Genomic DNA, 24,677 nt, shown 5'->3' on the forward strand with positions numbered 1-24,677 from the left:
CCAACTCTTTATTTCGGCTCAGATCGTGATTGTGGGGTCCTGGGATTGAGCACCCCATCTGGCTCCACGCTCAGCAGGGAGTCTGCTTAAAATTCTTTCACTCCATCCCTCCCCCCACTCGACTGCATGTGCTCTCTAATAAATCTTTAAAAAAAAGAGAGAGAGAGAGAAGAGAGAGACAAAACAACACACAGGTAGAACCCCAGGTGAAAATGGGGACAGAGAAGGGAACAACGCACGTACAAGCCAAGGAACACCGAGGTCTACCAGCAAACACCAGACACTAGAAGGAGCAAGGAAGGATTCTTCCTTATAGGTTTCAGGGGGAGCCTGGCTCTGCCAACAGCTCCAGCTTGCCAGAAAAGTGAGATGATATATTTCTGTTATTTCAAACCACCCAGTTTAGGGTACTTTATTACAACAGCCCTAGGGAACTAACACAGAGCCCTTAACTTTTTGTGATCAGGAAAGTCAATGTTTCTTTCATTGTGCTATTTTTGACTGCTTTAAAACTCAGAGGCCCTCCTCTTCCCCAAAAGCTTCCTCCTATAGTCTGCAAAGGCTTTTTAAAACATTTTTATTTACTTATTTATCAGAAAGACAGAGCACAAGTTGTGGGGGGACAGTGGGCAGAGGGAGAAGCAGGATCCCCTCTGAGCAGGGAACCCAACACGGGACGCAATTCCAGAACCCTGGGTTGCGACCTGAGCTTTAAGGTAGTCGCTTAACCAACTGAGACACCCAGGTGTGCCTCAAATTTACGTATTAATCCATCTAGAATATATCTAGGCATACAGCCTGAGGTGAGACTCTCCCCCACGAAGAGCTAACCAGGTGCCTAACCCTGCCTAATTTATCAAAAGATCTTTCCATCCCTGTTGACTTCCAAGGTCCCCTCTGTCCTACAGTTAATTTACATGTCCATAAAAAATACGTTTCTGGGCTATTAATTCTATTCTACTGATCTGTTTATGCTTAAGCCATTAATTACGTCAGTTTTAATCATTAAAACGTGTTTGAATCTTTAGCACGGCAAGCTTCTCGACACTATCTTTTGCAAAATTTTAAAGTGACTCTCGTTTGTTCTTCCAGATAAACCTTAGGAAAACTTGAGTCCCCAAATAAATTCTCTACCGGGGTTTCCGTTGTACATGGGAGAAGTATAAATTACACTGGGAAGAGCTTACATTTCTATAAATTCGATAGGTGCCATCCAGAAACAAAGCATGTCTCTCCATTCATTCATCTGCTTTACAGCTCTCAGTAAACTTTGTGATTTTCAACAGGGGCCCCTCTATCTAAAATACCCCCCAAGCCACTCCTTACCCCTCATTGTTATAATGAGAATCGGCAACTGTTCTAAACACTTTTATAAGCATTATCTCACCAAATTCTTGCAATGGTATCTATTATTTCCACTTCTACATTAAAAATTGAGGCACACCGAGATCATTAGTACAAAATCACAGCAGGTTCCAACCCAGGCAACTTTACTCTGGAGCCCACAGATTTATCTGAAAAATATTTTTTTACTATCTGGCCGTAAAAAGGAATGAGGAGGCCTTTTATATGCTGGTATAAAAAGACTGCCCAGAGAGTTAAGTTGAAAAGCAGGATTCTGAACTATCATTTGTAGAAAAAGTGGGGAAGAGGCTCATATTTCAGGATATTCATGTTTGCTTGTACATGAAAATATTTGGAGACTCAACAAGAAATTAGTAAATGAGTAGTTCTCTCTTGGAGCTGAACAGGAACGAGGCATCTGGGGGACAAAGGTTGGAGGGATCTTTTCACTTTTCTTTTCCTTTAAAAAAATTCTTTTTGGGGCACCTGGGTGGCTCAGTGGGTTAAAGCCTCTGCCTTCAGCTCAGGTCATGATCCCAGAGTCCTGGGATCGAGCCCCGCATAGGGCTCTCTGCTCAGCGGGGAGCCTGCTTCCTCCTCTCTCTCTCTTCCTGCCTCTCTGTCTACTTGTGATCTCTGTCTGTCAAATAAATAAACAAAATTTTTCAAAAAAATAAAAATTCTTTTTTAATTAAAAAAATCTTTTTTTCATTTTGCCTATTTAAACATTACATACATTTTTTAAAACTTTAAAATAAAATGCATGACACTCAATAAATATGATTTGTAAGGAGAATGAATCCCTGGAGAGTTCAGATTTGTATAAAGCTGTGTTTATGACCTTGTTGTTTCTGTGAATAGGATCTGTTTTCTAAGGTCCTTTCAAGCTGGCTGCTGTTACATAGGAAAATACACAATTGATTTTTACATGTTTTGCTTCCAGCGCTTGTATTCCTAATGCTGACCTTGCCTGTTAATTCTCTTTTCCATTGATTCTCCTGGGTTTTCTGTGGGCAGGGGTCTGGGCTGGTTCCATAAATGTATTTCGGCAGGTCGAGGCTGGAAATTCAGAGTGGTGAGGACCATGGGGGCAGGAGAGTGTGCTCTCCATATAAAGACATCAAGTTCCAATTTTTTAAAAAACACTGTGTGAGCCAAACAAAACAACCCCAGGAAAGAATCCCGTCTCCAGGACGCCAGTCTGTGGTCTCTGTGTGTGCTGTACCCTCTGTTCATTCACACTTTTCCCTTCCCTTCCCCTCGGCTCCACCCCTCATTCCTCTGAGGCCTTCCTGGCTGCTCTGGTCTGCACTGACTTTCTCCCCTTTTGCCCATGGCCATCAGGTTTAGAATCACTGCAAGCCACAGCGTGGCCGTAAGCTCTTGAATAAGCAACTTGAGGCCATTCATCCTGCCTTCCTGGGCTCTTCCCACCCACGTCGGCATCTTCGGCTTCTGTGGTTAGCGGACTGCAGTGACCGTTCACCCCACTTGGGTCTTGGAGGAACTTGAACTTAGCAGTCAAGTCTGATTCGTCACTGATTCCTGGCACCCGGCCCTGCAGGCACCAAGGAAACTTGACGGCTGAACGATGATCCCTTTTGGGGCACGTCTGTTGCCAGGCAGGCATGTCAACTAACTCACGAATTCAGAACCCCGACAGAACTGTGGAGAACATGCCAGAGAGGACAACAGGACCCCCGCCCTCCAGGGACTGTGCACAGCCTCCATGAGGACTGGATCTGGCATTTAGAGCAAGCCCCCCAAAATATATTTGTTAGTGGGGCGACACAGAGCTTACCACCCATACAGTCACCCAAAATACAGCCACAGCAGAGGCAAAAGAACATATAGAGAAAACCAGTGAGGAGGAGCTTAGGACACGGGAACAAAGTCTCGTAGGGCTCCAGGATGCTGGCAGGGAGCACCCATCTAGCCCCTCACGGAGACGTGAACATTTTACTCCTAACTGAGAGGGACTGCTGCCCTGCCTCTCCCGAGACCACGAGATCACACATATCACGTTCTCACAGAAACTCTACCACGCATGGCTGCCCTCATGCCAGGGGTGAGGAAATGGAGACTGGGACAAGTGATATGACTTGCCCAAGATCACACAGGGAATTAGTCCTGTGGCCAGAACTGAACATGGATCTTTGACTCTGCCTCCAGAGGGTTCTTTCCTGACCTTGTGGTAGGAATTCCAGAGAGGTGACAGGGGTTTGAGTGATCTAATCTACAAAGGAGAAGCTCTTGGTTAATTTCTGTCCCACCACACCGTGAGGGAGGCTGAGGGTCAACAGTAAATAAGATTCTTCTGTTGCTCATGGAGCCTCACTCCAGCCTTGGCAGGGGAGGGAGATACGTGATATAACCATCCCCTTCCAAAAAATGACAAGATGATCCTACCCAGTGATTTGTGGTATGAAGAAGACACAAAGATATGATAGCAAGTTGGGGTGTACCTTAGCTTTTGGGGGTCGGGTGTCAGAAGAAGCCCCTTTAAAAAAGTGGCAGCAACTGGGCAGAGAACATATGGCAGATGTGAAGTTTCTAAGACAGGAGCAAGACAGGCAGAAAGACCAAAGGGCTGTAGGCCAGTGAATGTAATGAGGCTGGCAGGGCATCAGGGAGAGCATGTAGACAATGTTCCAGGTCACTTACTGAAGGCAGGTTTTATTCTAAGCCATCAGGAAGCCATTTGAAAGTTTTAAGCATGGTGGTAAAATAATCAGATTTATGTTTTTTTAATTTATTTTATTTTTAAAGATTTATTTGAGAGAGAGAAGCGTGCACGCAAGCATGGGGGTGGGAGTTGGGAGGGGCCGAAGGAGGGGGAGAATCTGAAGCAGACTCCAAACTGACCCCCCACGTAAGGCTTGATCTCATGAGCCCAAGATCACGACCTGAGCTGAAACCAAGAGTCAGACACCTAACCAACTGTGCTACCCAGGCATCCCTATTTTATTTATTTATTAAGATTTTATTCTTTTTAAAGTAATCTCTACAACCAACTTTGGAACTTGAACTCACAACCCTAAAACCAAAAGTTACCATCTCCAACAACTGAGTCAACCAGGCACCCCTGATTTATGTGTGTGTTTTGCTTTTTTTTTTTTTTTTTAAAGATCTCTCTGGCTGCTTTGTAGAAGATGAATAGTAGGGAACTAACACTTGGGTAAAGAGAGCAGCCTGGAATTGTCATACATAAGATCTCTCCCATAACATGCAGACATGCTAGGGGAAAAAAAAAAATGTATTTTTCATTGAGCCCAATGTGGGGCTTGAACTCCTAACCCTGAGATCAAAACCTGAACTCGATCAAAAGTCAGGTGATCTACCAAATGAGCCATCAAGGCACCCCTAGGGGGGGAAAAATTAAAACTATTACTAACATGTAGATGAACACGAAAGCATCTCCAGGTACCAAAAAAAAGTTACTATAGCATATGGGATCTGAACACACATACTACAGGATCAAGAAACCAGATACACTTGATCTTAGCCAAAAGGCTGAGAAGCGATTCAACAAACCAGATATATGCTATAATGGGCCAAAGCTGAGACCACTGAGTGTGTGTGCACCAGGGATCTGGAAATGAATTCCTAGACAAAGCTGGAAGGCCCAGACTCTTGGTGGGGAGACCAGCAAGAAGCCAGAGTCTCTGGCCAGCGCTACATGTATGTGACAAGTTCCCCTACTATTTATGCAATGTGGAAGCGTTGCCCTGGAAAATCACATAAAACTTGACTTGGAACCAACGAGCCCTGTAGAACCTAACAGAGACAACCACGTAACTGTCCCAAGGGATATTGCCATAATACAGGACACCTGCAGGACCCCACAGAATATAATTTCCACCAAAGATGATCTCACAGATAAAAATGACAACAGATACAGGAAAAATCAAATGCTAACAGAGAATGAAGTACCCCAGAACTATATTGTTCATGGGTAACCTGGCCGGTTCAGTTAGTGTAATGTGTGACTCTTGATCTTGGGGTTGTGAGTTCAAACCCCATGCTGGGTGTGGGGATTGCTCAAAAATAAAATCTTAAAAATAAATAAAATTTAAAAAAAATAAAATATGCAACAAGATGGACTAGAAACCATAGAGCACAGATAAGACATTACAGGTAAAAAGCAAGTGAGTTTTAAAAAGAATCAAATAGATATTTTAGAAATTAAAGAGCAGATTAGACACAACCAAAGAGAGAATTTGTGAATAGAAGATGAATCTGAGGAAATCATTCAGAGTGAAAACAGAAAGAAAAACAGACAAGAAATACGAAAGAGTCATTAAATAAAATGGAAGGCAAAACGAGATATTCCACAATACACTTAACAGGAGTTGAAAAAGAGAGAATAAAGAAATCAAAGAGATAATCAGAGAGATAATGGCTGAGAATTTTCCAAAATTAGAGTGAAAGCTAAAACAAGTTCCAAAAACAATAAAATAAATTCCCTAGTGCACATAGTGCACCACATGAAAAGAAAAGAAAAAAACTATCAGAGAGAAAGGTAGATTATCCATGAAGGATTGACAATTAGATGAAGTAAGTGCCTGAAGACAACAGAATTGCTTAAAAGCGCTGAAGAAAAAGAGCCTGGGATACCTAGGTGGCTCTGTCGATTAAGCACTTAAGCGTCATCCGACTTTGGTCAAGATCTCAGGGTTGTGGGATCGAGCCCCGAGTCAGGCTATGTGCTCAGCATGGAGTCTGCTTGTCCCTCTCCCTCTCTTCTTCCTCTTGCATGCTCTCTCTCTCAAATAAATAAATAAAATATTAAAAAAAAAAAAAAGAAAAAGAGCCAACAGTGTGGTGAGAAGGAAGCAGGATCCTAATCCTGTTCCATCTGCTATTCTCCCTCCAGCTGGTATCCCAGCAGCTCAGGTAGCAGGAGGGTAAGGTTGCTGGATACTGGAAGGTTCTCACCATGGTACCACAGGCACTTGGCACTGCCCTGCCTCACTGTGTCCATGGTCACTGCTTGCAGCCAAGATTGACTAGAAGGAAAATCAATTCTGCTGAACGGGCACTAAAGAAAAACCCCAAGAAGATCAAAGAATAGTCCTCTAATCTGGCCTTGAAAAACATGAAATATAGGGGCACCTGGGTGGCTCAGTTGGTTAAGTATCTGACTCTTGATCTCAGCTCAGGTCTTGATTTCAGGGTTCTGAGTTTGAGCCCTGTGTTGGGCTCTGCACTGGGCATGGAGCCTACTTTAAAAAAAAGAAAAAAAAAAAGGTAATCGGAAAGGATAAATCTTCTGACCAAAAAACTCTCAACGAAATGGGCAGAGGAGGCAGAGACTAAAGATTCAGTAGCAGAACCAGAATCTAAAATTGAGGCTATTTCAGGCCCAAATGCAGTGGGAGACAAACCAGTCTTAGACCAGTCTCAGGGGTGGTTCTTACGTACTCTTTCTCCTACAATTCTAAGGAACAACTTCAGCAATCATTCTGGAAACGCAAGTTTTCTGTAATTCTGGAAACATATTTTTAAAGAAGCGGGGCTCCTGGGTGGTTCGGTTGGTCAGGCGGCTGCCTTCGACTCAGGTCATGATTCCAGGGTCCTGGGATCGAGCCCCCCCATCAGGCTCGCTGCTTAGCAGAGAGCCTGCTTCTCCCTGCTGCTCTGCTTGTGCTCTCTGTCAAATAAATAAATAAAATCTTTTAAAAAAATAAATAAATCAAGAAGCATGGCATCCCACCATATCCCATGTGTTAATACAACTTTAAGTAAGTACAAATGACTTAAGAGATAAAATCATGTGCTAGTTAAACCAGAAATTAATGGAATGTTGGATTAAGAAAGGCTTTGTTTGATGTAAACTTAGCATTCCACAGACTGTGAAGAGCATTATAAAAAGTCCTCTAAAATACACATAGCCCAAAGGACAGAGTCATTTTAAATGACCCTTCTTTCATATTTGTAGGGTTTTTTCCCCCTACTAGCATTGTCTCTGTGCCTTCTACATGTTCTTTTATTTCCTTATCAGAGTTGCACACTTTCTGTGGCAAGATCCTGGTAGGGAAGGAAGGTCCAGAATTCCCCCAAACCTGTTAATGGCCCATGGATATAATGTGTAAGGTGTCACATCCTCTATAATCAGGACATTGCTCGTAAAAGGCTTGCGAGCTAGAAATATTTGAGGATTCCGAGTTCTGGTGTCCTCTGCTTGTGAATAAAATGTCTCCAAATTTTAAGCTGGAACACTGCCCAATTAACTTTTTCTTTTAAGATTTTATTTATTTAATTTGTAGGGGGGGGAGGGACAGAGGGAGGTAGAGAAAGAATCTTGAGCTGACTCCCCACTGAGTGCAGTGCCCAACACAGGGCTCGATCCCACAACCCCGAGATCGAGACCTGAGCCGAAACCAAGAGTCAGATCCTTAACTGACTGAACCACCAAGGCTAAGTAATTCTTAAGCAAAGCCTTGCAGTTACATTGCCTAGACTTCTTAATACCAGCATTGACTTGTGATATTTGCGTACCGATCAGCAAACAAATAGTAATAAAATCATGGTTGTGACAGAGGGGAGGGAAACGATGGAGATACGGAGACATCTTCAGACAAAGACTAAGATGGTTCACTGCAGTTTCTTACAGAAAGAGCTATGACGTTTCTCTCCCAAAGAAATAATAAATGCAGCCCTGAAGAAAGTTCTGGAGAAGTCCTAAAATAGCCCTATTTATATTCTAGCAGGAATATCTGAGTAACCAAACAGCATCCCCAAAGTCGTGTACTCTCATGACATTACCCTGACCATGCAATGAGCTCAAGGTGGAAGCTGGAAGAGGGAGCTGGAGGGAAGCCATCTGCCACCATGAAGCCACCCCCTCCGTGTCATGGCGACCCCTGGGCTCCATCCCACTCCTTCTTCTGCCTTTGTCACCTGCTGCTCATCAGTCAGTGACTGGGAGAGGATAATGCCCTCTACCCCCTTCTGGTTGGGGAGGGCAGCTCTCCTGGGCTTGGCAGGGAAGGCACATTTGTCCGAGGTCACTGTCCAGGGCAGGAGGTATTTTTAAATAGAGATAAGAAGGAATTATCAAAAAAAAAAAAAAAAAAAAAAAGACTGCCTGGCCCCAGAACCCTAAATTCTGAGGCCCAAGCTGGCGACAAACACTGGTGATCCCACAAGGAAGATGCTAAGGCCATACTGTCTCGCTGCTCCCCCCAGACCCACAGAAGCATGCGTGTAACTTCATTCCTCCTTCCAGAAAAAAAAATTATTTTCTTCCCCGTCTTCTCTGTTCAGACATAACATCATCAACACAACTCTTTAAATATCTGTGCCGGAGGCTATATTTAGTGACTGTTTGGCCCTTAAAATGAGCCTGATTTCCTGTGGCAAAAAGTTCTCAGCAGCAAGGAGAGAGAGAAATCAGAGAATTCTGGAGAATTCTGAAGTACTAAGGAACAGCTTTAAGGCTTGAGATGTTCACACAGTGTAAGAAAAGGAGTCAAGGGGCGCCTGGGTGGCTCAGTGGGTTAAAGCCTCTGCCTTCGGCTCAGGTCATGATCCCAGGGTCCTGGGATCGAGCCCCGCATCGGGCTCTCTCCTCAGCGGGAAGCCTGCTTCTCCCTCTCTCTCTCTCTGCCTGCCTCTCTGCCTACTTGTGATTTCTGTCTGTCAAATAAATAAATAAAATCTTAAAAAAAAAAAAAAAAAGAAAAGGAGTCAATTGCTTCTTCTGGAGAGGTGACTGGGACCCAAGAGAGGGGTTGAAAAATAATAATAATCAAAGGGTGTGTCTGGCCGGAACACTTCTGAAGTCATCCCAGAGAAGAGCCTGACACAGGGCAGCCATGCGAGTAACCATGTGTGGTACACAGCCCTCCTTCAGAGAGGCGGGAGGGGCAAGCATTCACTCACTCGTTCATCCACTCACTCGTTCACTCATTCATTCATACACTCTCACTCACTCTCATTCATTCATTCATTCATTCACTCATTCATCCACTGGTTCACTCATTCATTCATTCACTCATTCACTGATTCATTCATGCACTCTCCCTCTCATTCATCCACTCAATCATTCATTCAACCATTCATTCATTCACTCACTCGTTCACTCATTCATTCATTCATGCACTATCATTCTCATTCACCCATTCATTCATTCATTTACTCACTTACTCACCACAGTTGTACATTTTCCCACATGCAAAGCCCAGTGGCCTACAGGAGCTCCAGCTCATGGGGCAAACAAGACACACCAACGGTGGACCTTTAGAAGGCCGTCCCCAGAAAGGGCCCTTGGCGGGGCACAAAGTGCTGCAGGGAAGCCCGAGGGCGGAGGACACTTCCACCGGAGCTATCCCAGAAGGCTTCGCTGGGAGAGGGAACAAGTGCCAGCACTGGCTTCCTGCTCTGGACTCTCCCCTTGAACCCACTCACTGAGCCCAGATGCCAGGACATTATCTCATATCACAGATGAGTAACTTTCCCAAGGTCCCCCCGGGATTAATAAGTAACAAACCTGGAGCGGAAACTATCCTCTGACTGCAAAATGCTCCACTGCTCTCTTTGGGCCCAGAGGGCCAGGTGAAGGGGGCAGAGCGCGTCGGCGAGACAGCGTACGGAGGTCCCACTCCAATCCTGCCAAAACCCCGGAGCAGTCTGCTCTGTTAGGCTTGGCCACCAGAACATCGCCCTCCTCTGATAAGCCTGGACTCATCACACCTTCCCTCCTTGGAAACCACTGTCCCATCCCTCTGTGTGTGTGTTGGTGGGGGGGGACTCCAGTGTCCCCAGGATGACCCAGGGGAGCAAGGGAATGCACATCTACTTGGCCCTAAGGTCTGCCAAGCAACATGCCATTCTTTTTTTTTTTTTTTTTTTTAACATTTTGGTTTGAGATAATTTTAGACTTTCAGAAGAACTGCAAAAATAGGACAGAGTTCCCGGACATCTTTGCTCAGCTTCCCCTTGTATTAACTAACATCTTACATAAGCACAGGAAAATCATCAAAGTGAAGAAATTCGCCTCAGTGCGATGTACTATTAACTATACTGCGGAATTACTTTGGATTTCTCCCGTTCTCCCACTACAACTGTCTTTCTGTTCCACGATCCACCTGGGATCCCACCTGGGACACTTCCTTAGTCCCCTCCGACAGCTCCTTAGTCTTTCCTGGTCTTTCGAGACCTTGACATTTTTTGAAGAATACCAGTCAGTTGTTTTATAGAACATCCCTCATGGACTTTGTCCTATGTTTCTCATGGTTAGACGGAGGTCACGCACTTTTGGCAAATAAACCACACAGGTGATGTCCCCAGTTCAGTGTCTTTGCCAGGAGCAGCTGTTCATTCCCATATACTGGCTTCTTGGGTTTCTCTGGATACTCAGGGCAACCCCATGAGGTAGGTATTAGTATTATTATTTCTGAAGATTTATTTATTTTAGAGAAAAAGAAAGTGAGAGAGAGTGCAGGGGTGAGGGGCAAAGGGAGAGGGAGAGAGAATCTCAAGCAGACTCCCCACTGAACATGAAGCCTGACTCGGGGCTCAATCCCATGCCCCTGAGATCATGACCTGAGCCAAAATCAAGAGTTGGACACTTAACTGACTAAGCCACCCAGGTGCCCCCGGAAAATTATTTTTGTTATGTGCTACAACCTAGGCCTAATGGTCTAACCCTGGGAAGGCCAGGATCAGAAGACACTGGCAAGAATTTTGCAGTGCTCAGCCTGTGCAGGTGTACCTGGCAGTCCTAAGTAGAAGAGAGAAGACAGTGCCTGGGCAGGAGTGGCCAACTACAAAAAAATTGTCACTAAGTAATTTTCTTGAGTGAGTGATTTTGGAAGGCTAATTCTTTGGGGGCAGGGGGATGGGGGGCACAAGACCCTCTGACCAACACAGAAAAAGTTACCCATAGAAATTAAGTGCAGCCAGGGTTATCCAGGAGGAAGTGTCCCAGAGAGAGGGAAAGCCAGACAGAATTCAGTGTCTGGAGCTGAGAAATGGGACAGTTAAACTGGAGAAAAAAGGGCCAACTGCTGTCAAAAGGCAGTCAAACTCTCCCAGGGCTGCTACTTTAGGAAATGCATTTTTACAGACCAACTCTCTCTTGCCCCAACCTTTGGGACAATCTCACCCAAGCCCCTCATTTCACAGACTGACTGAAGACCTACAGAGGGTAGAGACCACGGCAGAACAGGGAGAACCACAGCCAGGAGAAGTGAGGCTTCCTGATTCCTTTTTTTTTTTTTTTAAGATTTTATTTTTAAGTACTCTCTAGACCCAACACCGGGCTTGAACTCACAACCCTGAGATCAAGAGTCACACGCTCTACTGACTAAGCCAGCCAGGTACCCTCAGGCTTCCTATTCCTTCTTTTTCTTTTTTTAAGATTTTATTTATTTGAGAGCGCATGTGAGAGAGGGAGGGAGAGAGAAAGAGAGAGAGGGTGGGGGTGAGGGGCAGAGATATAGGGACAAGCAAACTCCCTGCTGAACAGGGAGACTAAGACATGGGGCTCGAACCCAGGACTCTGGGATCATGACCTCAACTGAAGGCAGACACTCAACCAACTAAACCACCCAGGCGCCCCAATTCCTTTTTTTTTTTAAGATTTTATTTATTTATTTATTTGACAGTGATCACAAGTAGGCAGAGAGGCACGCAGAGACGGGGGATGGGGGGGTGGGCGGGAAGCAAGTTCCCCGCTGAGCAGAGAACCCGACACAGGGCTCGATCCCAAGACCCTGAGATCATGACCTGAGCCAAAGGCAGAGGCTTAACCCTCTGAGCCACCCAGGCGCCCCTCAGGCACCCCAACTCTTAATTCAATGCTGTGGGTGCAGCTAAGCCCAGGAACGGGGAGCACTCCAGAGCACCTGGGGGAGCCCGAGAAAGGACCAGCACACAGCAGGCCTACCCCTTGAGATTTACTCCCACCTCTGTTTCCTGACTGCAAGTCTGCTCTCTCAAGCAGAGACACCATCATGATGATCCCAGAGGGGACAAAAGGGACGTCCTATCTGTCGTTTTTGACAGCACAGGAGGACTTGATAGAGAAAAACAACAACAACAACAATAAAAGTAAGGTTAAGTAAATTCTGTCTGTGATCCTCGTGCTTGGAATTGCACCAAAGAACTCCATGGTCCTGCAGGAAAGAATGTTTTGAAACAGGCTGTTGAATTGTTTTTCCAGGATAAGATTTCTGTGAGTAAGTGCCAAGTGTGGAAATGCAGTTGTTTTATCTATGGCCACAATAAGAACGGAGGACAGAGCAAAGTGCTGTTCCAGGTCTAAAAGGGTGGTCTGCCTGTGCCTTGAGGCCAGGGCTCCAGGAGGCTTCCTGCCCCGGGGTGTGAGTTACCTGTCTTTATCCCGTATTTGCTTTTATCGCTGGCATAACAAATTACCACCAATTTAGCAGCTTAAAAGGATGCCCACTGGGGAGCCTGGGGGGCTCGGTTGGTTGGGCATCTGCCTTCGGCTCGGGTCACAATCTCAGGGTCCTGGGACTGAACCCCGCATTGAGCCCCACGTCCAGCTCTCTGCTCAGCAGGGAGTCTGCTTCTCCTTCACCATCTCCCTTTGTGCTTGCTCTCTCAGATAAATAAAATCTTTCAAAAAAAAAAAAAAAGGATGCCCATTTATCAGCTCGTGGTTCTGTGGTCTGAAGGCTAACTCGGTTTCCCTGGGCTAAAATCAAGGTGTTGGCAGGGCTGCATTCCTGACTGGAAGCCCAGGGAGAAAGTCAGGCTACCCTTCCTATCTTAAGGTCCTTAATTACATCTGCGAAGACCCTCTTCCCATGTAACAAAACATACTTGCAGGTGGACACGTTCGGGGAGGAGGCACGCATTAGTTTATCTACCCCATCCCATCACCCCACCCGTGGGGGATAAATCGGGAATCCTGGCTCCCAGTCCCCTGGCTCTGGGGGTACCATGACTGCATGAGGAAGCCTCTTTCTATAAAATGTCCCTCCTGCCGAATTCTCCACTCCTAAAGCCCACCTACCTCCTTCTACCAGTGCAGCCAAAACTTCTGCTTCGGTCCAATGTGACCGAGGCCAAGAACTTTGCCCTTAGCCTTGGGCACCTGCCTCGGATTGGGAACTGGGCCCTATTCCATTTTATGTTACAGCAACAATCAAATACAGTCACGTCTTTCATCCTTATTGAGGGCCTACGGGGTCCTGAGCATCATGCTTGGGGAGGCCTACGAAGGAGGCCAAGCTACAGGAAAGCTCACAGTCGAGCGTGGAACAGACATCCAGATCAACACGGAAACACCATCAGATCTGTCTGCAGAAGTGGGCGGGGGGGGGGGGGGACTCCCAGGGGCCATCGGAGGCGGGGTTTCAAGCATGAAGAGTTTAGCAACTGGAAAAAGCGGGAGGCCGAAAGGAATGGTGTGGCACCTGGAGACACAGAGAGGCCTGAAGCAGTGGGCCACCTGAGACAGAGAGACGCTGGGCGGGCGGGGGCTGCAGGGGAGGCCGAGGGGCATGACAGCCGGCAAAGGTCAGCGCACTGCCAAGGTCAGCTCTGTGCTGGGCCCCGAGTTTGAATTTCAGTTTGGAGGTATGCACAGCAAACAGGCTTTTAACACATGGAGTGATACAAGCAGCTGTAACTTTTAAAACAGAACTCCTGGGTGCCCAGGTGGCTCAGTCGGTTAAGCATCTACCTTTGGCTCGGGGGGGGGGGGGGGGGGGGGGGGGATGATTTCCTGGCCCCGGGATCGAGTCCCACGCCAGACTTACTGCTCAGCACGGAGTCTGCTTCTCTTCTCCCCCCAGCCCTCTACTTGTTCCCTCGCGCTCTCTCTCTCTCTCTCAAATGAATAAAGAAAATCTTTAAATGAAATAAAAATAAAACAGAACTCTGACTGCCTGGGGGAGACTGGAGAGCAGGAAGGCCAGCTATGCCATGGGGTAAGCAGTTCAGGCTCAAGACGAAGGCATGAAGGAAGGTGGAAACTGTGGGTGAAGAAGTAGGGGCACGATGGAGAGCCATCAAGGAACCGAGGAGACAGAACAACTCCCCACGGGGGTATAGGAGAGAGGGATGCCAGAGACGACCGGGAGAATTGCAGCTTCAAGGGCTGGGGAGGGTTTCTAAACTGGGATTGTCAAAAACCAAGAGCAAAGGACAATGAATGAGTTTGTGGCAAGGGACAGGGTTCAGGATTAGGGGTGTTAGGTTTTGGGGGGGGGTTTGGGGTTTTTGTTTTGTGTTGTGTTTTATCAGCAATAATGGCCTTAGATAGTACAGGGAGGTCCCTTTCTGGAAGAAGTATCTCAAGGGAAGCAGCCCATCTCGAGTCACTTCCAAGCATGAGTCAGGGAGCTGACGTTGGGTAGGAAGTCCCCGGGAGCCACCCACAGTTACATCAGACACCTGGTCTCCTCGGGGGCCCAGCCTCCTGCTGGCTGCAGTCATGCCCACGTGAACCCAGACTCGGGGGTACTTATGAGGGTTCACAGTTCAGCACGGGGACCAACTCTGGCTGACACTCATCAGTCCTTCCTGCCACATGTTTTATCCTTCATTCTGCAAACCCTTCTCAAGCAGAGTCCCTTGGCGCCAGAGGCCGCGTCGGGAGCCCGAGGCTATGACGATGGAATTAGGTACCTGACTGACGGTCTTGGAATGCATGCCGTGTGCCAAGGCTGGAGAGGCAGAGCCCTTGGGCTGACCTGTCACTGGAAGGGAAGCTTCCCTGGATCCTGCCCAGAGAAGAAACCACACAGCTCATGCCTGTCGATCTCTGGCTGAAGGATTATGGAAAACGGGAGGGAAGACTATAGCATCGGTCAAAACAGATCCAAGAAAAACCAGAGGAGGTATTTGCTTCCAGCCCAATATGGAAGCAGGGTCACGTGACAGACGGTAAGCCATAATCTCACTCACACACACACACACACACACACACACACACAGCAACTGTCTAAGCTAACAACTGTCATTGTGGGCTAGCCCCAAGGGTCTCACAGAACCAGTGTCAGGCAGAAAGCAGTGTTTCTGCCACGTTCCCAGGTGACATTCCCCAAGCTCCTATGTTCCCACAGTAACTTATCAGGTGAAATTTGATCTAGATCTTTGGAACATGAGCCAAGCTCGGAACCCTGTGTTTCGGAAGTCCACCACACAGACCAAGCCACCAAGGAGCCCCTCTCCCCTTACTGCTTTACAGATTTACCATCCAAGCAGCACACTACATACCAGTTTCACTTTGCCTGTTTTGTGAACCTGCTGTCAGTGGAAGCATATAGGGCATCTGGATGCCTTCAGCTCGGATCGTGATCCCAGGGTCTGGGGATCGAGTCCCGCACTGGGCTCCCTGCTCTGCCATTACCCGCCCTCCCCCCGACTCATGCTCTCTCTCTCTCTCTCAAATAAATAAACAAAATCTTAAGTAAACAAATAAATAAATGGAAGCATACAGAAAGTGTCCTTTTGGGTCAGCCTTTTTTTCGCCCACTGTTACATGTGAAGGTTCGCCCATGCTGTCGAATGTGACTACGGTTTCTTATCTAATATTATTATTATTATTATCAATTATTATTATTTATTATTTATTCTCCTTGTTGTGCAAAATCCCAATGAGATCCCGCATCTCTATGCCTATGGTGGACAGACTTCTGGACTGCCTCCCATTAGGAGTTCTTACAAAAGATGATGATGAGTAGCCTTCCAACTGTCTTCTGTGCGCTGCTGCTGGGTCTAGAGCGCACAGTGGAAGTGCTGGCCTACTGAGTCTGTAGACCTTTAATTTTAGGATAACGCTGGACTGTGGTCCAGTGTGGTCGCACCAGCGTAAAGCCCTATCAGCAATGCATGGGCATTTCCGACTAATTCACATCCTTGCTGATGCTTGGCACAGTTGGCTTTTTTTTTTCTTCTTTAAGATTTTATTTACTTATTTTAGAGACACAGAGAGAGAATGAGCACACACCCACGCAAGTGGGGGGAGGAGCAGAGGGAGAGGGACAAGCGGACTCCTCATTGAGCACAGAGCCTAACGTGGGGCTCGATCCCAGGACCCTGACTGAGATCATGACCGGAGCTGAAGGGAAGAGCTGTTGAACTAACTGAGCCACTCAAGTGCCCCTTTTTAAATTTTTATTTCGGTCACACTGATGGGCATTGAACGGTATCTCATTATAATTTTAGCTTGCATTTTCTTGATTACTAATGAAGCTGCACATTTTCATATGTTTACTTTTTTTTTTTTTTTTTTTTTTTACATATTCTGGATATAGGCCCTTTGGTAGCTACACGTCTTGCAAAAAACTTCTGGAAGGAATTTCAAAAGTCCACATATATGAATTAGAAAAGACTCAGAAAGAAAACCTCTGTAATTTTTCTAAGTTACCAGGCCCAGACCGGGCTTCACTTTAATGAGAGATATGAAAAGAAAAGCATACAGTTTGAGATAAGAGCCAGCAGGTTCTAGCCTCTGCCCGGCCACTTCCTGAGTGCTCTTGGGCAAGTCGCCTACGCCCTCTAAGCCTCAGGGTCCATCCTTGAGACCAGACCGCTATTATCGCACAGTTGTTCTGTGGCTGAAAAGAGGTTATGTGCAAATGTGCTTTTATAAACTGCAAATCTGTTAAAATCAGAAGCAATCGGCCACACTGGCTTCCTGAATGGCCCGGCTCGGCTCCCTGAGCTGGCTCACAGCGCGAACAGAGGCAGTGGTCATAAGCTTTCAGATCAGAGAAATCCCCCATCCTCCCTTCTACTGTCTGAGCCACAGGACACCTTCCATCCCTGTCCCTCTCCCTCCACAATGTCGGACTGTCCTGCCCACAAGCCAGGCACAGGGCTCCTCCCAGCCTGCCCAGGCAGGAAAACAGGAAGCAGCCCCCACCCTGCCAGGAGGTGGGGCTGACAAGCTCCCTTTCCTAGGTGGGCATCTCTCCAGGCCATCAACCCTCTGGACGCAGGAGCACTGGGCGTCTGGCCCGCCACGCCACGCCCTGGTCTGCGCCACGCTTTGTCCCGAGGTGGTGGACTAAGAGGGCGGTGGACAAGGAGTGTAGAACGGTCCTCCTCGGTGCCTTGCCGACACGCCAGGCAAGGAACCCTTTCAGTGCCCCAGTGGTGCTGGGACTCTGCTCTCCTGGGCCACATGGATGCTCCACACCCCACTGGAAGGTATGGCACCAGCCATTCCCATGCGCCCCGTTCTACATATGGGGGGGCACGTGGGAGTTTCTTAAGAGAGCAGTTGAGAGCTCAGATGAAATGCGTGTCCTTATCCCACAGTGTGGAAACCACGCTTACAGGAATTTTATGAGCTCGAGTGTTTGAGAGCTGGGAATCTTGTCCAGCCTCCCCATTTTGAAATGAGAAATCAGTAGCTGAGCCAGATCTGCTCACTCCCCAGGGAGCGCTCTCCTATTACTCTGCGCTCATCCCGCCATCCCTGCAAACTCCAGCAGCCGTCCAGGCCACATCCAGGTGCCTGGAACGCCAGGCCACTTTCTCTCCCTTCCTGGTAACACCTTCTAGCTCAGAAAGGCCCATCTGAAGCGGAAAGAAGCATTGAGCAGCCCTGGGAAGTCCACAAGCACGTGTTGGGAATGTTCAGCCAGTGTTCTGAACTGCACGGAAATACAAAACCCTCGAAATCATTCAAAACCACGAGCCCCCATTCTATCTCTAGAGACTCTGCAGGCTTCCTCCTAAATGGGGACCCTGGGCACACAAGCCCAGCACCCAGGGCGGGCACTCAGTAAGAATTAATCACAGGAGAAATCACAGGAGACAGAGGGAGAACCTCCAAACTGTGCAAAGGGAAAGAAAAGTTCGCTGCAAGCAGAGGCCTGCCTCCAGCACCCAGGCTCCCTGGAGATCAGCCGATAGACTGTTTCACATTCACGCATTTGGCAAACAGGCCCAGTGCCTGCCTCCTGCGAGGGCTCACTTGGCACAGCACGAAGAGCCAGACCCTGCCCCCAAGAGCTTCCAGTCTGGGAGAGAAGCCACGGCTGGGACCCGGATGAATGGAACGGACATACAGTAGCTACGGGCCCCCTGCTTGCTGGACTACCTGATCTGATCGGGCTGGAAGCAGCCGGCAGGGACCGTCTAGTCGAGAGAGGCGGGGCAAGTTAAGGCCTGGAAAAGAGAGGGACCAGGGACCCTGAGGTGCCACGACATGCATGGTCTCTGGGGAGCCAGCAAAGGTTCTTGAGGGAGGGAGTTCCAGGAGCAGGGCTGGGCTTTGAGACAAGCCATCTGCCCCGCCCCCCGCTATTTGGGAGGCAGGGAGGACGGGATTACGACCAACACAGGCAAGAGGTAGTAAGGGCAGGAACGGTACAGAGCACGGGAGCGATGTCACACTGCCTGATGCGGCTGCGAGGACAGAGGAAAGGGAGGACTCGGAAAGGATGCCGAGGAGACGATGGGGACTGACGGGGACCAGACACTGGCATTCAAAGGTGGGGAAGGCCCGAAGGAGAGTCTGGGGCATGTGTGGCTTATCTGGGGGCAAAGGACCCATGGGAAGTGGTCACACAGGCCAGGAAGTCGGGAGACAGACGTGGGGAGGTGGCGTCACGGGCACAGGAACAGAAACTGTCAGATGAGGGGAGCACAGAGGAAGTGGACAGAAGGTAAAAGAGAAGTGGGGTGAGGTTAGCACCTTGGGGACCCAACTGTTGGCTAGAGGAAAGAAGAAGAGAGCTGAGGAGCCCGGGCGGTGACGCAGGGGTGGCGACCAGGCACAGCCAGGCTCTGGGGTCGGTGTTCCCGAGTTTGGGTCCCAGCTCGGACACCTCCTTCAGAACTCTGAGCTGGCTGTGAACACGTCTAAGGTTTGATGTCCTCATCTGTAAAACATGGATCATACGTCATAAAGTCGTTCCAAGAACTGAGAGGTGTGGTTCATTAAAGGCCTTTAGCACGTGCAACATAGTAAACGTGGTGAATGTCAGCTGTTCCCACCATTACCAATGAGAGGAAGCCGGAGGTGTACAAGCTCAAAGCTCTTAGCATCATTTCTACCTTTTCAATACCAACTAAGGGAGCCAGCAGGAATCAGGTGGGAGGACGGTGCCGTTCGTGTTAGCAGCCATTCCCGAGTAGCCGGGGTTGAGAAGCATTGATCGCTCTGGTCCAACCCCATGATTTTTTCAGCAGGTGAATCAAAGGCTGAACTGAAGATTCTGAGCGAAATGGTAGAAACACCCCCTGACTTAAACATGGAAAAGAGGATGTGGGCTTGGTCATCAGATTATCAGATGGCTTCTCTGTTTACTTGCTGTGTGACCTTGGGCAAGTCACCTGGCCTCTCTGAACTTGAGCTAGTAAATAGGATCATGGCTATCAATCACCCAGGATGTGTCTAGTGCCTACCAGGCCCTCCATACGTATTTGTTTCTATCTTTTCTTCTCAAGAGTCCAAGTTTCCTGGCTCTTCCCAACTCAGGGTTGGTTAGGATCCTGCTCTCTGTAGTGGGATCGACCTAAACAGATTGGGACTAAAGGCTCCGTGTTTCCAGAGCACCATCCTCTCCTCTGATCTCAGCAATCACCGGCCAGAGAGCAAACTTCAACGTGCACAGGGCTACCCAGGGCTCTGGCTGAAATGAAAGCTCTCATTCGGTAGGTCCTGCACTGCTAACAGCTCCCGAAATGACAGTGCTGTAAGTCCTCGACCTCTGTGTACAAGAGCCCGGTTGTAGCTGGTCTCCCTCCCCGTTGACTCACGAGGTCCTCCTGGCTGGTCTCTTTATCTTACTCATCTCTGTGTCCCCTCCACGCTATGTGCTCACTAAATGGATGGTAGCAAAAAAATAAACAAACCATAGAGAAAACCATTTTCCGGCTAAATAAATATAGACAGGGTATTTGGTGTGTCTACGAACGTCAGCCCTCCTGGTTCATTCCAGAATTGCCCTGCTGGCCAACATGAGGACAGGGTGGGGGAAAGGGCCTGAAACCTGGACTCCTGGATCTGAATCCTGCTTTTCAATCACCTATGGGTGGCCCTGGGCAAGTCACTAAGCTCTCATCTATAACATGGGCATGGTAATGCCCAACCACAGTGTAGCCCCAACATAGTTAAATCATGCTGTATAAAGTGCTCGGGCAAGGCAGCTTTCTCACAGCAGCTCCTTTGAAGGCAAGAACCATCTTTCATTCCCCTAGAGCCTAAAGGTTGCTTGTGATGAGCTGGATGAGGGACACCTAGAGACGAGGGCTGCAGCAGGTGAGTCTGGGGTCCTCACTCCAACAGGGACACTGGCCTGACCAGAAGGAAGGCAGAGAAATTACAGTCCTCTGATAGGCATGGGGCAGGGCTCCTGAGAAAGCAGGAGACAAAGCTGGACTAGGAGGGAACTTGGGGTCATTAGGAAAAAGCATAAGGTAATTACAGAAATCCCCGGCTGCCCTGAGCTGAGTTACCCACCCAGGCGAGGGCTTCCTGCAGAAAGTAACAAATTATTGTCTACTCCCATCCACAGCTGGATCCCCACGAGCACAAGCCTCAGGAACCCGAAGACACAGGTGAGACAGTAAGAGTAATCTTGCCCCCATGAAGCTCCTAGTTTACTGAGGGCAACTCAGAGGACCAGTGACTGTACAAGGTAGCAGGTGCTGGGGGCTGAGAGGTGGGAGTGACCAGCTTCTGCTGCTGCCTCCACCTGGGCCACTGAGCCTCACCGGCATTCACCTCCAGATATCTCCTTTGTGGATCCCCATTTCTGGAACACCCCCTCCCCTTCTCTCCCACTCTGCAAGCGCTGTCTCATGCCAGCTGGTGGTTAGATCCTGGTGAGGGCTCCCAAGCTCTCCCCACACCCACAGCCGGGTCTTTCTGCATACGGTCTTGGTCATTATCACCCTACCTAGGAATATTTCTGTCCCCTACTGAAGAGTTCATCAGAGCCTGCACCATTACTCACATGCATGCTTCCTTAGGTCTCCCCGGATTACAGCAAGAATCACTAAAAGCGTGCTCCGAAGTTTAAAAAAACACCTTCACGCTCGTAACACAAGGCAGTGGTTAAAGGCTGGGACCACTTCCTGCTGTGTGACCTTGGGCAGGTGACTTAACCTCTCTGTGCTTCAATGTCCTCCCAGAAAATAGGGCTGATACCCACCTCATGGGTCCTTGCAGAGATTAAAGAAGGTAATACAATAAAGTACTTAGAGCAGTGCCAAACGGGATAATTAGCTACAATTATCACTACACCTTGGCTGATCTCATGGTCTCTCAACTCATTAAAATTTTTTTCTAACTCATTTTATCTCATAACACACTGGATTCATTCAAAGTCCTCAAACAAAACGAGCTTTTGCAGACTGACTAATGCCAAGTTTTAGCATTGTTCTCTTTTCTTCACTCTCCTACCCCCTCCCCTTACAGTTTGAATAATAGAAAAACTCTCTTTTCCTGCTCAAGCCTGCCTCCTCCTCACTCCCACCCCACCCCAACCCACCGGTCAACGAGCCACTCAGAGGCAGTCAATTGCAAGTGTTCCACATGTAAAATACACCAGAGTCTCCTCGCTGGGCTGTCCTGGGATAGCAAGGGGACACACCAGCCCTGGGGGGAAGGTTTCACAAACCTAATTACCATTGGTATAATGGGTCAAAGTTTTACGGCGTATTCCTCTAGCGCTCAGGTTTTTAGTTCTTTGAGACTCCAGACGGGGACTGGGTTATCACAAAATAACATCTATTCCTTTTCCTTTCCCATTAAAAAAAAGAGGAAGAAGAAGGCTATTCAGACCTCCTGCTGGGGCAAGACGCCTCAGGACCAGGCAGTGAGTTGGGGCAGTTAATACCCAAAGTGCACAAGCCATGGGAAAGCTGCTTTCTTTGCAGGGGTCCAGTCCACAAAGCCAGAGAAAAGAAGTCTCAACCCCAGCCGGTCCCTGGGAGGCCGAGAAGGGAACTGCTGTCTTTGCTAATGCTCCCATCCCTCTCTGGGTTAGGATGACCCAGGGAGGGGACACTCCCTCCTTTCCATCACCCAGACACACCTGCAACCGGCCAAAAGCATTCTGGAAAGAGAAGAGGCTGAACCTGCAGGAGAAAGCTTAATCCTTTACAAGATTCCATACACAGAACTCTCTGTCAGGTCCTCCCAAGCTTTTCAACCTAAAACCCCAAAGCCCTTCCTTAACTGTGTTTGGGGATGGGGAGGGGGGAAGCAGAACACAGCAAGGGGGACCAGCCTCTGGCAGTGGAGGCCCAGCTGGATCTTCAAAGGTCCCACCCTGAGCGCAAGGGCGAGGAACAAATCTGCCGGCACAACTTTGGCACTGGGATTAGAAGAAGTGCTGTGCCCTTTGAAATGGGATTTTGCATACAAACGAGCTGATGAACACCAGAAACATGTCAGCTTTATTCAGTCCAATCAATACACCAGGCATTCGAACTCCGAGGTAAAAATGGATTGTGGCTTTTTGTTGATGCCACTGGGGAATTTTGGCCCCCAGCCCTGGTCAGGCTGGACAAATAGGGCAGTCTGCCTGCTCGCTGTCAGGCACATCTTGGGGGATGAAATCAACACCCCATTATCAGGGCTCTGGGCACCACTGGGCAGCTCATCCTGACCAGCAGCAGGCTGTCGGGCCAATGGCCTGACCCTGGCCCCTGGCCGGCCCCCTCCTGCAGCCCCCATTTTCCAAGCTCGGCCACACGTCGCATTTCCTACATTCCTTCTCGCCGCCCAGACCCCTCCAGCCCTGCCCTCTGAGGCCGACAGCTGGGGGTGTGTGAGCCAAGCAGGAGGCACCAGGAAGGGGGTGCTAGGGTGGGGGGAATATCAGTGCAATCCAGAAGCGATCGAGAGGGCAGGAAAGGGGTCCCCGCGTCGCATCCCAGTCCAGCGCTCCGCTCTCCGCCGCCACACTTGCGTCTCCGAGGGACCCCCCAATGAGCTTCCCTTGCCGAGGGGCTCTTCTTCCATTCGGCCCCTCTTCCGTCCCTTCCGCTCTCACCGCCCCTGTGACCCCTGCCCTGCCCCGCCGCACAGATCGTGCCAGCTCCTCCGAGCCGCCCTGCCCGTCTCCCCAGGCCAGCTGGGATAACCCCGGGTCCCCGACCTCCCCAGGAGCGCCTCGACCTGCGCACCAGAGGCTCCCTTTCGCGGCCCCCTTGCCCCGTCCTCCCCTGGGCCTGAAGACCTCTACCCCCTTCAAAGCCCCTCCCGGACACTGCGTCTCTCGGGATGCCCCAGCCACGCATGCCCCGGGGTCCCCCGGTCCTCACCTGAGTCCGCTCAAAGCTCTCCCGCTCGGCCGCCTCTATCCCCGCGCCCACTCCGCGCCGGCTCAGCACCTTGGGCAGGGGGTTGGGCACCTGCTTCATGGAGCTGGCCATCCGGTCCATGTCGCCGCGCGGAGCCGACTCAGGCGTCCTCAGCCGCCCCGGGATCCCCTCGGCGCCGCCCGCCCCGCCCTACCCGCTGGGATCCGGCGCTAACGGGACGGCTTCCGCCTCCTATTGGCTGGGGGCGCTGCTACTCTCCCGAGACCCCGCCCCACCCAGAGGCTTCCCCGCCCGCCCCCGCCCCCCTCCAGAGCCCCTCGGCGCGCCCCGCCCACCTGGGCGAGCCGGCCCGCGAGGCGCGCCGTGACTAGCCCGGACGCCTGTCAGTCATCGGATCCAACCGCCTCCTGCGGGGGCGGGGCGAAGGGCGGGCCCGGGGCTGCCCTGACCTGCCCTCGCCCGCCCCTCCCCCGACGCCCGGCGCGCAGCCCTCTCCGCCTCTTCCCCGAGAGCGGCGCGCTTCTCCGCGGCGGCCGCTGCCAGATCCCCGCGCGGTGGGCGGGGGTCACGTGGGCGGGAGCCCCGTGCCTCCCGCGGGGAATCCAGGCCGCCTGGGAAGAGCCTGTTTACGAGGCTCGGGCCGGGACTGGGGAGCGCAGGATGGACCGGCTCGGCGGCCGCAGCCCCGGGAAGCGCTGCCCCCAGGCCCGGCTCCCGCCGGAAGGGTCAGCGTCCCGCGCCCGGCTCCCTCTGCTTCTGCCCGTGCCCTGACCCTGCTGCGCTGCTGCCCTGCCCATCCCCTTTGCGATGATCGTCTATCCGGGTGTGCCCGGCTGGGTCAGTGGGAGCCTTCCAGCACCTTCTATCCAACCTCTCCCGGTCTGGAACCGGCCAGGATGTATTCATTGGTAGAAACCCGTTTCTGTTTCTGTTTATCCGCGAGCCTGAGCCGCCGGTCCCGTCCTGCTCCGATGTCCGCCGAGGTACCGACCGGCAGAGGGAAGTGCGATCCTTAGCGGAAACGCTGGAGAAAGTTAGAAGTTTCCCGTTAAATGCCAGTGTTGGGGTTTTGAAGTTAAATGCTTTAAAACTCTGAAATCAAGGAAGGCATGCTTTTT

The 24,677-nt window shown here is 49.8% G+C and overlaps 1 protein-coding gene across 1 annotated transcript in view; it reads right to left on the reverse strand.

Annotated features, from left to right (window-relative positions):
- Nucleotides 1–23,745, reverse strand: part of HIP1 (huntingtin interacting protein 1) — a 142,413-nt gene extending 118,668 nt beyond the window's left edge. Inside the window, exon 1 of the mRNA XM_047713846.1 lies at nucleotides 23,560–23,745. Coding sequence (XP_047569802.1) covers nucleotides 23,560–23,679 — 120 coding nt within the window. The 5' untranslated portion in view covers nucleotides 23,680–23,745. The remainder of the gene's footprint in view (nucleotides 1–23,559) is intronic.
- Nucleotides 23,746–24,677: the final 932 nt, after the last annotated feature.

The sequence above is a fragment of the Lutra lutra genome, chromosome 18 (assembly GCF_902655055.1).
Source record: "Lutra lutra chromosome 18, mLutLut1.2, whole genome shotgun sequence".
NCBI classification, from domain to species: domain Eukaryota; kingdom Metazoa; phylum Chordata; class Mammalia; order Carnivora; family Mustelidae; genus Lutra; species Lutra lutra.